This window comes from Gadus chalcogrammus, chromosome 20 (assembly GCF_026213295.1).
Source record: "Gadus chalcogrammus isolate NIFS_2021 chromosome 20, NIFS_Gcha_1.0, whole genome shotgun sequence".
Taxonomy (NCBI): Eukaryota; Metazoa; Chordata; class Actinopteri; order Gadiformes; family Gadidae; genus Gadus; species Gadus chalcogrammus.
The window spans coordinates 14,435,235-14,451,918 of NC_079431.1; the positions used below are offsets into that span (position 1 = coordinate 14,435,235).

At 41.4% G+C, this 16,684-nt stretch overlaps 3 protein-coding genes across 8 annotated transcripts; all 3 read left to right on the forward strand.

The window, feature by feature from the left end:
- Window positions 1-14: 14 nt before the first annotated feature.
- sgo2 (shugoshin 2) lies at window positions 15-5,077 on the forward strand. 6 transcript variants are annotated; one of them, XM_056580496.1, is made up of 10 exons: window positions 25-115; window positions 225-362; window positions 797-972; window positions 1,059-1,136; window positions 1,250-1,305; window positions 1,446-1,561; window positions 1,696-2,227; window positions 2,330-3,705; window positions 4,273-4,384; window positions 4,475-5,076. In XM_056580496.1, exons 2-10 carry the CDS (start codon window positions 272-274, stop codon window positions 4,635-4,637), a joined length of 2,700 nt encoding a protein of 899 aa, XP_056436471.1. In that variant the 5' UTR covers window positions 25-115; window positions 225-271; the 3' UTR covers window positions 4,638-5,076. The 6 variants fall into 6 exon arrangements, with proteins under 6 accessions (XP_056436466.1, XP_056436470.1, XP_056436471.1 ...); XM_056580491.1 differs by having other exon boundaries at window positions 15-115; window positions 1,696-3,705; window positions 4,475-5,077; XM_056580495.1 differs by having other exon boundaries at window positions 15-115; window positions 1,696-3,705; window positions 4,312-4,384; window positions 4,475-5,077.
- A 132-nt stretch (window positions 5,078-5,209) lies between these two features.
- On the forward strand, window positions 5,210-10,963 carry LOC130373530 (uncharacterized protein C2orf80-like). Its single transcript, XM_056580102.1, is given in 9 exon segments — window positions 5,210-5,439; window positions 5,526-5,604; window positions 5,792-5,830; window positions 5,832-5,875; window positions 6,107-6,197; window positions 6,523-6,600; window positions 9,830-9,917; window positions 9,999-10,105; window positions 10,404-10,963. Coding segments are annotated over 9 exon segments (654 nt in total). The 5' UTR covers window positions 5,210-5,380; the 3' UTR covers window positions 10,473-10,963.
- A 3,193-nt stretch (window positions 10,964-14,156) lies between these two features.
- LOC130373364 (gamma-crystallin M3-like) lies at window positions 14,157-15,732 on the forward strand. The gene is made up of 3 exons (XM_056579806.1): window positions 14,157-14,168; window positions 14,463-14,705; window positions 15,460-15,732. Exons 1-3 carry the CDS (start codon window positions 14,157-14,159, stop codon window positions 15,730-15,732), a joined length of 528 nt encoding a protein of 175 aa, XP_056435781.1.
- The last annotated feature ends 952 nt before the right edge of the window (window positions 15,733-16,684 follow it).

Here is a 16,684-nt window from a genome sequence, read left to right on the forward strand (position 1 = left end):
TTTGAGAGGAAACGGCAGGTCTTGGATACGTTGGACTTCGGTGGACGGCAGAATCTGTTTATTTTTAAATTGACCCGCGTTAAGGATTCCACCGGTCTGGCTGATAAGCAACACGGTATTTGATTGTATAGGTAACTTATTTGTCGGGTTGTATAATTTAGGTGAGACAACTTGACTTGTATGAGCTTCATGGAAACGCAGTGCTGGTTTTAATCTTTTATTAGCTTCATCTCCCGACTCCTCAGCCGAACACCCCGTCGACCCGCTCACCATGTCATCGGGGATAAAAATGACAACCATAAAGTTTTCGAAGCAGACTGATCTTGGAGTCTTGGCCTCCAAGATCAAAAACAAGATGCTCAGTAAGTGTGCCAAGATGTCATTTGCGATTGAAATAATTGTCTTGCAACGACAGTAAACTAAGCACACACAGTTTGGCATAACAACATCGCGCTACGCTTACATTACCAATAAACCAATTGGCCAGCAGTTCTTCTGCAGCTACATTTCATAAAATACAAGATTGTTTGTAGTGTCTGTAAGACAACTCATAATCACTTGGCTAGTAGATAACGTTTACTCTGCGGTCTAATTCAAGACAGCAGATTAAACAAATATTAATTGATTGACATTCAATGCAACCACTCTACTGTCTACCATTTTGTCCATGTTATTTCAAATTCAGTGTCGGAGTGCCAGGACTTAGGCCATGAAACTGCCGCCTCCTCTATTGCAGGACCATGGTACATCGAATAATACTTACTTGTTCTGTACACCCCTTCTTACGTCCAACCAGATAGTTCATCTTTTTTTAAGATCTCTTTGAAGACGAACAACAGGGCATTAGCTGGTGCTCTGCAGGCCCAGAGAGAGAAGAGCAACAACCTGCAGATGGAAATTATTGGCCTCCTGAAACAAGTGGATGCTCTGTTATTTGAAAGGGCTTCCATGAGATACAAGCATAAGCAGTTGGTAAGTGTTTCCTGCAGTACCTTCTTTGTTATTTTTCTTCTACATTTATTTAGCAGTTTTTAATCATTGTGGTGATACTTTCGCAGGTTCTTATGGTAAAGGAACTCCGTAGCACCACCATGCATCAGTTAAGCAGTATGGCTGACATCCTATCCTCAGAAGACGTGAATATACCTTATAATATAGTTTAATATTAATTGTGTTTAACATGCTGTACTATTTGTGTCCGAATAGGATGTTTTTTGGTGTTCAACTATGGTTTATTTATTTTTATTAGGATGACTGTAACAACCAACAAGACGATGCAGATGGTGGCGATGTTGAGAATAAAAGGTAAGCAAATTTAACTGATAAGTGTGTGTGTTTACTCAGCAAATATCAACAAAAGCCTGAAATTTTGTGGATTTGTGTTTTTTTGAATGAGTGCCATCTTGTCTCTATTGTATTCCTCATCTCCTTCCTTTACGTTTTAGTCTATTACCCTGCCAACCGCAACCCTTAACTGAGGCACATCACTCACCAATCAAAACACTGGTAGATTTGACTCATACTATCGGTGGTGTACAAGGCCAGCCATCAAACGATATGAGTGAGTAAATAATGCACATTTAACAATAACCTATTTTAAATAAAAGAACCCAATAATAATACACATCATTTCCTGATAACCCACACCCATCGTTATTCATCGTTGTGTATTTTCCAAATGTATCTACTGCACAGAAATCGATAAAGAGGGGGAAAATACTTCTGATGAAGCTGGGCAGTTGGCCCGATGGAGAACAACCAGTCAATCCAGTAGCTTGAGGGAGGATGTGGAACAGTATTCCAGGACTCAGCCCGGACGGGACAGTCACTCTATGCTGCCTTCATGCCCTCAAAACAGTCACACCCCTGCAGCTGTTGTTGCATCTGAAAGCAAACGATTGAGCGTTTCTGTCGATCTTCAGAAAAGCTCAGCCCAGGAGTTGACCACCACCACCACCGCCTCCAACAACAACAACAACACCACCACCTCCAACAACGATAACGACCACAGAGGCGGACAGGAGGTGACTTTGCTCCTGAACACCACCATGGAGATGACCGTGAGGGATGCCACTGAAATAATCATCGTCGACACCAAGAAGAAATCCCGAAACACAAACGAGCCTAAAATTAAAGACCAAGCCGCACCAGTGGTAAAGGCAAAGAAGGAAAAGAAAAGAAACAAGAAACCAGGGAGGCCAGAAGACATAGACTCTACAGAGTGCGGGTTAGTAGAAACCCAACATGTGCACACTGCTGCTCTGCCACTATCAGAGGATCGTACAGAAGTGGCCTCCGGTACACATAAGGTTGTGTCTCGCATCCCCAGATTTGGCAAGGCTAAAGCTTGTGACGGACCGAACACGATACAGAAGAAACCTCAGAGTTACCCGAGTATTGCCTTACCTGAGTATAGAGGCTGTGACGTCGTAGAGCCTGACAGACACGTCCCCACAGTCAGGGAAGATGCAAGATGGTCACCCAATCATGTTTTTTCAGAGGACGGAAACGCTAAAAAGAAATTAAGAAGGACTAATGTCGCTTCAAATCCACCAAGAGTAATCAAAAGGAAAACCCCTATCCCATTAATGAACCTCTCTAATGCTGAAACACAAAGAACATCTAATGGCAAAACTACAGAGGAAGTAGACACCGCCTATAGTGATGCATTCAGCGGCCAACTGCTGGAGAGTCAACAACTTCCTGTGGCCTCTAATGACAACACACATTTTGAGCTTGGGGGCGGGGACTTGGGTTTTCCAGAGGCTGGTCACCCTGAGAGCAAGGATCTTAACCTTAACAGAGAACTCAGGAAGACTTTTGTGGTGACGAGGGATGGGTCCTCGTGGGAAAGCTTCTCACCAGATATCAGTACTGGAGCCAGCATCCTGACGCCATCTTCAGCATCTCCGCGTGGGTCAGAAGGACAACAAGATGCCTCAGTTGCAAGTTCACCGAGGCAGGTTTCGGAAGCCACTCTGCACAGGTTCTCCGGTCCTAATTACTGTGACAAGGTAGATGTTTCGGATCAGACCCATTTGCCACGCAAGCGTCCCTACGAGGAAGTTCAGGGGCACGAGGCCACCTGTTCCAATGGGATAAGAGCAGCATGGAGTGAGCAATCAGCATGTCCTTTCAACGTCAGAAAGAAGAAAGTAGAGAAGAGTAGGCACCAACAGAGCCACAGCCCTCAAGGGTACGGGCCTCAAGATCAGGAACTGCCACCTCACCAGGACGACACGCAAACAGGAAAGGTTGTTCTGGACGGTACACAGAAAAAGTCAATTTTGTCTCTCAGAACCAGCAGAGTAGCTGCTGGTACGTACAACGAGGAGTCGCCTCAACACATCGCTGAGACGGTCGATGTCTCTCCGGATACATGGGTTCCTAAAAGGCTCCCACCACCGTCCCGTTCCAAAAAGAGCAACAGTAAGAAGATCTTTTCCACTTCCTCCGGCACAACAAGGAAAAACTTTGTGGCCTTCGACAACAAAAGGATGTCAGATGTCCTCACGAGCGACGGGGGGATGGACCAGTGTCTTACGAGCCTGCTGCTGGATGAGAGGCCGCCATGGGAGACCCCAGATGTCAGCCTCAGGGATCTGGATATGGAGGACCACTATGTCCCTACTCCCAAGAAAGCCGTCTTGGCCACGGTGACGGGGTTGAAGGAGCCGCCGCCAAATACAGTCAACGCTTTCACAGGTTAGGCACTCTGACACCTCATAATGTCCATCCTAGATGTTGGTGTTGGGTATATTGTATGGTGAGGATTTCTTATGATTCTTAGGATTTCTTATTTCCTTTCTTCGATTGATTCTAAGCTAGGCACAAAAAGTAAGGACATTTTTGTTTGGTAAATTATTTCATTTTAACGCTTTTTGGCAAAAATGTTGTGTTGTTGAATCCTCAGACGCGAGCCTTCCGAGTTGCACTTTTGACATTATTTCCGGTCTCGGAGCATTTATAGCGTTCCCGTTCGTCTTTGTGATTGTGACATGAAATTGGCTAGTCGTTGTTTATTGTTAGCTACATTAGCCTCTTTAGCAAACCAGCCCGAAACAAGGTCACATATCAAGGTGGACACGCCCACCTGTGATGTCATAAGGGACAGATTTCCAAAACGGCTTGTAACGGCTAATCAACCCACACCTGTGCATGTCATGGGACCTTTAAAGGATTAGTGGTGCAAGGTGTAATGGAATGTTGTGCATTTGATTTTGCGATTGTAGTTGAAAATGCAATGTGTTCTGTTCAAATCTGTTATTTTAGCAAGAAGAGGTTTAATGTCCGTTACCAACACCATTACAGACAGTGGAGATGTCGGTGGTCGAACAAGAAGACCAAAGGCGTCTGTGAACTATAAGGAGCCCGGCCTAACGTGGTAAGGACCACACCTCCATAACACTGGTGGAAAACCTCTCAGATTGCAGTCAAAATTGAATTGCACTAATAAAATATTGGGATCTTACAGCAAATTGAGGCGCGGAGACAGTCACACGGACACCAGTCTCCTGATGGCTCCTATTTATAAGGAAAAAAAGAAGAAGAAACAGACCAAGATGGCGAACAAGCAAAGACCAGAAAGCAGTCTTAGTTTAGGTTTTTTAGTAGATGAAAGTCAAAACCCTGTTTGATTGTTCTTGCAATTAACACTCACTTTTAGTTGTTTTGTTCTTTGAGTTTCTTTGTTGCCATGTTTGTAATAGGCAAAGAGTTTCGTACAGGATGGGGTGTAAATTATTAACTCTTAAGCTGTTCACCTGAGAAGTCTGTGTTGCTGTTGGCCGGAACTAGCAGTAGGTCATAGGCGGTTTTATGATATTCGGGTTTGGAGAAATTTGGTTTTATGCCTTACTTTATTTTTGGGACATCCATGTGAATGGAATAACATTAAACAACACCTATTTTTGTGTAACAGTTTTTATCCAATAGAATTGTGCATTGAATTCATTAAATGTATGGTTTTTCTTTATACAAATGTAGTGAAGTTCTTCATGACACAGTGGATAAGGGGCCTGTATTGTTAGTGGTAAACTCTGTTCAATGAACTAAATAGCTGTGTGTGTGTGTGTGTGTGTGTGTGTGTGTGTGTGTGTGTGTGTGTGTGTGTGTGTGTGTGTGTGTGTGTGTGTGTGTGTGTGTGTGTGTGTGTGTGTGTGTGTGTGTGTGGGAGAGAGGGAGAGAGGGAGCAAGGCGGAATCGGTGTCAGGTTCTGTATCCTAGGTAGTAATTGTTTCTGCTCCATAGTTGTGAGCCAAGCTGACCTGCTCTTCCGCTTTAAGGTATTCTTATATTATATCGTCTTTTACATTTCAATCTCATACCCATCTTTGTGGGGCCTGCTGCAGCCCTGTTGTCTTGCAGAATTTGCACTTGAATGTTTTTGTTCCTGAAAATGGATGAGAGGCATTTGAAAAAAGATGTCATGGCACTTTTGTGAGTAAATGCTACAGGATAAACTTGTCAGCCAATGCATGTGTATGGTATGTCTTTTTTCGACAGCTCTGTTTGTTTTTTAACAGAAATGATTATGTTGGACAGAGGCTCAGAGAGAATGCCTTTGATCCCAAGGGGAAGGGAACCTCTATGCTGGATGATCTGGTAGGCCTACAACAAAGAATAAATGAACAGTATGCTGTTGGATCATCAAGTTCACTTCATTTTGGAGCTATTCAGATTGTCCTTTATCGATATTGATTAGCATTCATGACTCTAAATGGAGATACACCAACTCATGTTCCATAGGGAAACCTTTATGTGTGTGTGTGCGTGGGTGTGCACACTACAGGCTCATTGTGACCTTGCCCTAAGAGTTGCCCTTTGGTGTGTTAGACCGAGATGAAGGCCAGGGCATCCTGGACACAGACATTATGTAAGTTATGGTTGGAATGGTATAGGCCACAGTATTCATATGGATGGAAGCAATATACCACAATGACGCTGTATGTAACAATTCAATATTATTTATCCCACCTTGGTTGTATGAATTGATTATTGAGGTAGTAAAGATCTTAATATGTGCCATTCTGTAATAATTATTTTCTCCAAGGAGCATTTGTGGAAAGTGAGCGTTTTGTTCTGCTTTTTATTTTCTTTATTACAGTGGAGCAAAAAGCTTGTCAGGAAGTAACAAGTACCCTAGCCATCTTGAACGGGAGGCTATGATCTTGTCCTCTTTTGCTGGGATTGTCCTGGTAAGTCAGACACACTTTGCAGGCCTACATTTCACAATCTTAATGACTGTACAGTCAAATAAAAAATGCCTTAATATCCTATTTTATTAACCCATCAAGATGGTCATCAGACAGCAGTTAGAATAATGTTAAGGGACCATAAGTCTCTAGGAGTGTGTGTGTTATTAGCCAAAATCTGCCCAGCACTGTGACGAGACATCACAACTGGGGATGCCCACCCAAGTGTATATTGTAAGGGCTATTCACACTCACACCTGGTGGTCAAATAGGGGCCCTCTAATGAGCTGACCGCTATCTTGGAACGGTTCTTTTTCTACCCCTATAGAATGCTCTTCCTGTGGAGGAGATACTGGCTCTTTACAGCTGCAAACCGGCCGCCACTCACTCCAAGCACCAGTCAAAGGTAGACAGGCAATAGACCTCTGAAGAATAAGTCCCGCCTCCGAGGCTCTTGGTTCCATGTTTAAATGTCTATGGAAAATAACATGGGGGTTTTGAATGATCGTACGCGACAAGCTCTAGGTGGAGATGAAGTAAAAGCTGCTCAAAATTTTTTGTATGCTTTATTGTGCATGCACATTTTTCATAATGCTTTACAGAAATATACAAAATAGGCAGTTTATTATAGCTTCAAATAGCTTCCTGACTGCTGTGCTGCCAACCCCAGAAATCTAAATTTCTACTTATTTCAGAGTAAAATGAATACAAGGTAGACAGACCGTGTGTGTGTGTGTGTGTGTGTGTGTGTGTGTGTGTCTGTGTCTGTGTCTGTGTCTGGAGATAGGATAGCTTAATTCACTTGAGGTGGTAAACAGTTTTGTTATGTTTTTAAATCGTTTATTCTTTTACCAGAAGGACTATAAGGACTAGGCTACTTTGAGTTGCCCCTGTAATCCCATGTTTGTTTCTAGTGTAAAGCAAGTTTGTTTTTTTAAATAAGATTTGGCGCTTAGTAAATAATATCCAGGTTTTTTCCCCCAAATGAAACAGCCTAGTGACGCCACTGTCACCAACTACAGAGTTTGTCAGGTACGATCATTCCAAACCCCCATGTTATTTTCCATAGACATTTAAACATGGAACCAAGAGCCTCGGAGGCGGGACTTATTCTTCAGAGGTCTATAGTCTCCTGGCTGTGACTCACATCGGCATGTTTTATTGCTTTGTTACACTGCCTCGAGATTCCCCCTGATGAAATTATAAATGAAATGTATAATTATTATTATTATTATTAGGATGGTTGTTGTTTAGGTTTGATCTAGATTAGTTGTTTCAGCATTATTATTATCTTCTACTGTATATAGCCTACATCAGGGATGGGCAACTGGCGGCCCGCGGGCCGCATACGGCCTGCATCCTCACTCAGTCAGGCCCGCACATAATTTTTATTAAAAAAAATAAAAATAAAAATCGAGTTACAGAAATCTTGATTAAGGAAGAAGAAAAGCAGAGGATCTGTTCATAGAATTCAAAGGCAAACCCATTTGTCTAGTTTGCTTAAAAGCGATATCAGTCATGAAAGATTTCCACTTAGGTCGCCACTACAACTACTACAACTGCCTTGAAAGGAATATCATGCTTGTTGGGTTTGAGTTCATTGAGTTGTTGCACTTAATGTTGGGCCACTGTTTTTCAGTTTTGTGACATCATTGAATGATGATGTACAGTGGGGCAAAAAAGTATTTAGTCAGCCACCAATTGTGCAAGTTCTCCCACTTAAAAAGATGAGAGAGGCCTGTAATTTTTATCATATGTATACCTCAGCTATGAGAGACAAAATGAAAAAAAAAATCTAGAAAATCACATTGTCTGATTTTTAAAGAATTTATTTGCAAATTATGGTGGAAAATAAGTATTTGGTCAATAACAAAAGGTCATCTCAATACTTTGTTACATGCCCTTTGTTGGCAATGACAGAGGTCAAACGTTTTCTGTAAGTCTTTACAAGGTTTTAACACACTGCTGCTGGTATTTTGGCCCATTCCTCCATGCAGATCTCTAGACTAGTGATGTTTTTGGACCTTCGCTGGGCAACACGGACTTTCAACTCCCTCCAAAGATTTTCTATGGGGTTGAGATCTGGAGACTGGCTAGGCCACTCCAGGACCTTGAAATGCTTCTTACGAAGCCACTCCTTCGTTGCCCGGGCGGTGTGTTTGGGGTCATTGTCATGCTGAAAGACCCAGCCACGTTTCATCTTCAGTGCCCTTGCTGATGGAAGGAGTTTTTCACTCAAAATCTCACGATACATGGCCCCATTCATTCTTTCCGTCACACGGATTAGACGTCCTGGTCCCTTGGCAGAAAAACAGCCCCAAAGCATGATGTTTCCACCCCCATGCTTCACTGTAGGTATGGTGTTCTTTGGATGCAACTCAGCATTCTTTCTCCTCCAAACACGACGAGTTGAGTTTTTGCCAAAAAGTTCTATTTTGGTTTCATCTGACCATAAGACATTCTCCCAATCCTGTTCTGGATCATCCAAATGCTCTCTAGCAAACTTCAAACGGGCCCGGACATGCACTGGCTTTAGCAGGGGGACACGTCTGGCACTGCAGGATTTGAGTCCCTGGCGGCGTAGTGTGTTAGTGATGGTAGCCTTTGTTACTTTGGTCCCAGCTCTCTGGAGGTCATTCACTAGGTCCTCCCGTGTGGTTCTGGGATTTTTGTTCACCGTTCTTGTGATCATTTTGACCCCACGGGGTGAGATCTTGCGTGGAGCCCCAGATGGAGGGAGATTATCAGTGGTCTTGTATGTCTTCCATTTCCTAATAATTGCTCCCACAGTTGATTTCTTCACACCAAGCTGCTTACCTATTGCAGATTCAGACTTCCCAGCCTGGTGCAGGTCTACAATTGTGTTTCTGGTGTCCTTTGACAGCTCTTTGGTCATGGCCATAGTGGAGTTTGGAGTGTGACTGTTTGTGGTTGTGGACAGGTGTCTTTTATACTGATAAGGCGTTCAAACAGGTGCCATTAATACAGGTAACGAGTGGAGGACAGAGGAGCCTCTTAAAGAAGAAGTTACAGGTTGTCTGTGACAGCCACAAATCTTGCTGATTTGTAGGTGACCAAATACTTATTTTCCACCATAATTTGCAAATAAATTCTTAAAAAAATCAGACAATGTGATTTTCTGGATTTTTTTTTTCATTTTATCTCTCATAGCTGAGGTATACCTATGAAAAAAAAAAAAAAAAAAAAATTACAGGCCTCTCATCTTTTTAAGTTGGAGAACTTGCACAATTGGTGGCAGACTAAATACTTTTTTGCCCCACTGTATGTGAGCCCTTTGCACTGATCAAAATACTAACCAGTCGTGTGGCTGTTTGAGCATGGAATACATGAAATGAATGTATGTTGTTGGTTCAATCAACATACCATACATAGGTTATGAATCTGGAAGATTTTGTAGGTAGTGGCCATCCCCAAAATGCACCAGAATACAGGAAATCATATCCAACAAATTCAAAAATGTGTATCTTCTCTCAGTTTACATCTAGTTGAAGTGCACAGTCACATGGCCCTCTGATGGTGCTGATGAAGAATTGTGGCACTCTTTATCATGAAAGTTGCCCATCCCTGGCCTACTTGGTTTACATCTACCTTTAACTTTGTCTTCTTTGCCGCAGAACTCCATCGTGCATCCATTCACCCTGTCCTACCACCCCTTTGCCATGCTCTGCTCCTACAAGGCCCTGGACCACTCCAAGAAGCACAGTAAGCCTTCTTAAGTTTAAACCAGGAAAATTACTGGAAAGTAGGCCTATTAATCATGTTGCTGTTGTTGCTGTTCGGTAGGTCAGAAGCTGAAACGGTGGCTGCTTGAGAAGTCAAACGCTTCCAGTGGCCAAGCAGCCTTAGCGCAGCCTTCGTCCTCCGCCTCATCCTCACGTTCTTTTCTAAGTGTAAGTATTTCATTGAGATACATTTTTCTGACTACCTTACTAATCTTTAGTTTCTTAGTCATAGTTCATTACATCTGAGAGATGCTATTGTCTGTGATTAGACCTTTTTTTTTCTTGTCACTGCACAGTCACAGTAAAAATATACGAGTTACAATTTTACTACACAGAATGGTCAAAACTATTAAATAAGACTGAAGTAAACAAAAATAACAAACAAAATATTAAATTGAATGGGCCTACACTGCCATCTAGTGGGGTTCAACTGTTTTTATCTCCTCTGTTCACCTCTTGCTTCCAGGACAGCGATGAGGTCCAAAAGAACAGAACAAAACACTATGAGGGCTCACTAGAGTCCCTGAGGGATTGAGCCTTTTGTTTATCAATCAAATATGATTACTTTCTAATATCCCGTTGTCCAAATATGAATATGATGTTTCTGCATTAGTGAAGTATTTGGTTCTTTACTATTTCCATAGTCATCATACTGAGTTTGTTTTAATGTTTCAGAAAGTTAAAGAAATAAATAAGCTAGCTTGCGATATCCATGAAGATGTTGAGCATGTCATGATATTACAACAGGATATTTTGTTGAACCGCCTTAACCGTAGATAAACAAGCTCTTAGATGATGACACTGTAATGCGCTCCTTTACGCTCCTCGAAAACAACATTGTAGCATTGCCATTTACACAAGAGCTCCTCCAGTCCTTAAGATTACGTGCAACCTTTCATAACCCTTCTTTTGTGCTTGCGATGTTGAACATCCATATGTTTCTGCTGAAATATCAACTGACATTCTGTGAACGTAATTCCCAGTTTAGCTAAAGTGTGTTTCTGCTTCTTGTGCTGTCAAATGTCATTAAAGGGAAATGATCATTTGTCTCCTAGGTATTTGTGTGTTGCATTTTTTGCACTAATCACCCAATCAACATATTATATATATATATTTTTTTAATTGAGGTCATATATATATCCACAGTATATATACAGGTCATACTCAGGACATTAGAATATTGTGCAAAAGTTCATTTATTTCAGTAATTCAACTTAAAAGGCCAAACTAATACATTATGTAGACTCATTACATGCAAAGTGAGCTATTCCAAGCCTATATTTGTTATAATTTTGAAGATTATTGCTTACAATTTATGAAAACCCCAAATTCAAAATCTCAGAAAATTAGAATATTGTGAAGAGGTTCCAGTTTGTAGGCTCAAAGTGTCACATTCTAATCAGCTAATTAATCCAAAACACCTGAAAAGAGTTCAAGCCTTTAAATGGGCTAAGCCTGCTTCAGTAGGATTCACAATCATGGGGAAGACTGCTGACCTGACATTTGTGCAGAAAACCATAATTGAAACCCTCCACAAGGAGGGCAAGCCTCAGAAGGTAATTGCAAAAGAAGTTGGATGTTCGCAAAGTGCTGTATGTGGAAGGGCAAAGTGTGGAAGAAAAAGGTGCACAAGCAGCAGGGATGACCGCAACCTGGAGAGGATTGTGTGTAAAAGGCCTTTCGAAAGTGTTGGAGAGCTTCACAAGGACTGGACTGAGGCTGGGGCGAGTGCATCAAGAGCCACCACACACAGACAAATCTATGAAATGGGCTGTAAATGTCGTATTCCTCTTGTCAAGCCGCTCCTGAACAAAAAACGTCCGAAGCGTCTTACCTGGGCTAAAGAAAAAAATAACTGGTCTGTTGCTCAATGGTCCAAATTCCTCTTTTTTCAGATGAGAGCAAATTATGCATCTCATTTGGAAACCAAATTCCCAGAGTCTGGAGAAAGATTGGAGTGGCACAGAATGCAAGATGCTTGAAGTCCAGTGTGAAGTTTCCACAGTATGTGTTGGTTTGGGGAGCCATGACATCTGCTTGTGTTGGTCCACTGTGCTTTATAAAGACCAGAGTCAACGCAGCTGTCTACCAGGATATTTTAGAGCACTTCATGCTTTCTTCAGCGGACCATCTTTTTGGGGATGCTGACTTCATTTTCCAGCAGTACTTGGCACCTGCCCACACTGCCAAAACTACAAAAACCTGGTTCAATGACCATGAGATTACTGTCCTTGACTGGCCAGCAAACTCGCCTGACCTGAACCCCATAGAGAATCTATGGGGCATTGCCAAGAGAAAGATGACAGACATGAGATCGAACAATGCCAAAGAGCTGAAGGCCGCTATTGAAGCATCCTGGTCATCCATGACACCTCAGCAGTGCCACAGGCTGATAGCATCCATGCCATGCCGCATTAATGCAGTAATTCATACAAAAGGGGCCTAATTCATACAAAAAGTACATATGCTGATTATACTTTTCATAGGGCCAACATTTCTTTATTTTAAATCCTTTTTTTATTGATTTCATGTAATATTCTAATTTTCTGAGATTTTGAATTTTGGGTTTTCATAAGCTGTAAGCCATAATCTTCAAAATTATAACAAATAAATGCTTGGAATATCTCAGTTTGCATGTAATGAGTGCATACATAATGTATTAGTATGACCTTTTAAGTTGAATTACTGAAATAAATTTACTTTTGCACGATATTCTAATTTTCTGAGTATGACCTGTGTATATATATACTGTATATAGTCTGGCTCTGTTGCTGCTTCCCTGACTACTGAGACGGCAGTTTGGCATTGTAAATCAACAAACAGTAGGTGTAAGGGAACTTAAGTGTGGCTGGAGACGATGGACATCAAGTCAAAACTAGGGGTAAATACTAGTCATAACCAGGGTTAGGAGCCGAATCTGACATGCAGTCCAGCGTGCGTTCCTGTGTACATTTAGATGGGTTTACTAACAACATTCATAAGGGACTCAATTTTAAGAATCTAGAAACATGTAGCCCCATTTTGGGTTATGAGAAATTGTCTGTCTATGAAAATGACGGATAGGACGTAGTGATTTATTAATAAATGTGTGGAAATTAAACCATTTTGTGTTATGTCAATGAACTCTTATTTGGATCGGTTCTGGATTTATATACAAGATACAAGATCATTTATTGTCATATACACAATGGAAACATATTTGCACTGGGCAATGAAATTCTTAATTTGCAAGTTCCCATCACACAAAATATACTTAAAATAAAGTAGATAAATAAACTAAACTCCAAAAAAAATCTAGACAAAATTTAGTTAAACAAACAGTTAAATATAATTAAATATATAACTAAATACACTGATGTACTAATATAAATGATTTAAGTCAGATTGTTTTTCACGGTGTTTGTATCATAAAGCCAAAAGCACTTGAACCGCTCTGGCTGAGGGAGTTTAAGGTTTTGTATTACAGGTCTGCTGTTGACTTTCCATTTGTTCTGCTGAGGATTACTGGGAACACTAGTGGGGTACCCTTGGCCCATTCATAGGTGAGGGTCCCCTATGGGTTGTGATGTTTTGTTTAACACAAGCAACTCCCTACAACATCAACACATTGAAAACAACAGCTAATGTCTACACAGAAACGGTCCCAAATATAATACAACATCATTTTGTCTCTACTTTCTCCCTGTTCCTTGTTGCATAATAGAGAGTATTATTTTGTAATTCCCATAAAGTGATCACCTTCAATCTATGTTATTTTCCACAGATGAATTATATAATTTATTATTTGATATATTGTATAATATGGATATTGATGGGTTGTGATTTGTTTTCTAACATGACATATATTTAGCCCGACTTCTTAATGACTCTACAGTGACACCAGTTATAACATGTTTATAACATGTAGTTTAACATGTGGAACCCTAATGTGCTCTTATAAGGTCTTCATGTAAAAACACTTTGATTGACGTGGATATGAGAGAGGACAAGACAAATTTAATATTACTCAGCAGTGATGTTGAACATTCCAGGTTGGGTCAAAGGAAAAGCCTCACTGTGGAGTTTGTGCTGCTGACAGCAGGCCTCATTTGAATGACAACACACACTGTGGAACACAAACACAAACACATGTGTGCGGCTGCTGTGGCAATGGATATATAAGGCTGACCTCCCGACTCTTTACCAAAGCACAGAAATCAGCTACAAGCCAACCGCAACCATGATGGGCAAGGTTGGTGTTTGACTCCTTCTATTTTGTTTTTAACATAAAAAATAAGACATTTTAAAATGTAAAGAGTAACACAGAGAGAGAAAAGAGAAACTTCCACATCTGGACCTGATGTGTTACAAAGCATTCATGTCGGCCATTTTGGATGTGGATGAGTGACGATCTACATTTGACAATTTAGTTTAATCTAATAACGAGTAGAATAATGTTTACCAAAAACTTTGTCAAATCATGAAAGGATTCCCCCCTTTAATGTATTTTTTATCTAACACAGACTATTTGCTTCCCTTCGTCCAGATTATCTTCTACGAGGACAAGAACTTTGGCGGCCGCCATTATGAGTGCAGCAATGACTGCACCGACCTGCACACCATGTTCAACCGCTGCCAGTCCATCCGCGTGGAGAGCGGCATGTTCATGATCTACGACCGCCCCAACTTCATGGGCAACCAGTTCTTCGCCAGGAGGGGCGAGTACTCCGACTACATGCGCATGATGGGCATGAACGACTGTGTCAGGTCTTGTCGCCACATCCCCATGGTAGGCTACCTTGATACGCAATTTTGTTGAATTCTTAGCACAGCCCTAGTAGTATGTCGTTCCACGTGTCTTAACCGATAGGTGTTGGTACTGGGATGCAGATTTAAATTAAAGTAATTTTAGACTGTAATCACTAATGCATATTTTCAACATTTTCTTGAAAACCTTGCCTATGTTTTGATTATATATCCTGTAGGCTATATATTTTATTCACTAAGAGTTATATACGTTACTTAAGTAACACAGATCTACGTTAAATCGTTCTATTGAATAATGAAAGATTTATCATTCATAGGCAGTGGCGTCTCTAAAAAATGTCATCGTGGTGGCAGAATGAGGACAATGAAAAACCAAATCAACATTTTGAGTTAAAAAACAATCCTTTTGTAATGTGTTAGGTATCGGTGTATATACATGTGTAATGTGATTTCATTGTTTTTCAAATAGGCTAGTTGTCAGTTTCCTTAAAAAGAAATATACAGCTTTCATTTAAAGGAGCACATTGATTTTAAGGAAAAAAACATTTACTGAGGATAGCTTGCCATGCATTAAAATGAATTGCGAATGTAAAATATCAGACAGAAGCCTATTATGCATACAACACAGAGGCGATTGTATCAAGAGGTCCATGCTCCCCCCCCCCCCTGGCCACCCCTGTGGGACGTCGTATACGAATGACCCCCAAAGCTCAGGCCCCTGTCTCCAGCCTGTCTGAACACCTGTACCCCCCCCTCCCGCTCCTGTCCCCCTACAGCACCGCGGTAACTTCATGATGAGGATGTATGAGCGCGCTGACATGGGCGGCCAGATGATGGAGCTGAACGACGACTGCCCCAACCTCATGGACCGCTTCCACATGTCCGACTTCAACTCCTGCAACGTGATGGATGGCCACTGGCTGATGTACGAGCAGCCCAACTACAGGGGCCGCCACTACTACGTGAGCCCCGGCGAGTACAGGAGGTACAACGACTGGGGAAGCATGAACCCCAAGATCGGTTCCATCAGGCGCGTCATGGATCTCTAAAGACAGAACCACGGTTCTCGTGAAATGTCTCCTCTTTGCCTTGTTTCACACACTGAATAAAATGGGGTCAGCGCTCAAGAGTTTTCAGTTTTGTTCTTGCTCCGTGCGCTTCGCCAGCGCCTTCCCGGCCGGCGGTTACGTCACCAGAGGGCACTGTCCCAACATCCTGGCCCTGGTCAGAGTCCTGAATAAAATGGCCGCTATGACACTGACCACCAAGCCTCCAGTGTCCTCACTTATGACTTGGTATCATGCTTCCAGTGGTGCATGACTATCCTCTGCCTAAAAGGTTGGTATGACTCCCTCACTTGTTCAACTAGGTTATATTAACACTATGCTGTTTAGAAACCATATTGAATTCACCAAAATATTAACCAAAATAAGTCAACCTCAAAGTCCAATTAAGTAAACATTAGCTATAGCAAGAGAGAGGATCCATTAGTGTGTTCTGTTCTGCTGGATATAACCTGCATTAGAAACACTTCCACCAGTTATTAAAGTAGGCTCATTAAACACACAGGCCAACTATGGTCAGTCAGAGAGTTCTATTTTCATGTTTATTTGATATTAAAAAAGAATTAACAAAAAAATAATTTAATTATATTAAACATAATATTTGTAAGATACACCTGATAATATTATTTACAGTGGGCAAAGCCGCACTTTAACAATCAAGGCCATAGATTGTTAATATTTAGAATTTGAATTCAGTGGTTTTTTTCACTTAAAAACTGTTTACATAAAGGTAGTGTCAAGGTCATTGACACATCAAGAGTCAAGGGATGTTATTTGGTGTCAATCAACTTGAATGCACTAGTTACTGTAAATCAGCTAAACACACAGGTTTTCCTCAAGCTTCATCACGCAAATCACTCAAAATCAGTATCACTTAACCCCTGCTGTTGTCCCACACTGTACTATGCAGTGTATTACAATATGAATAGCACATGCA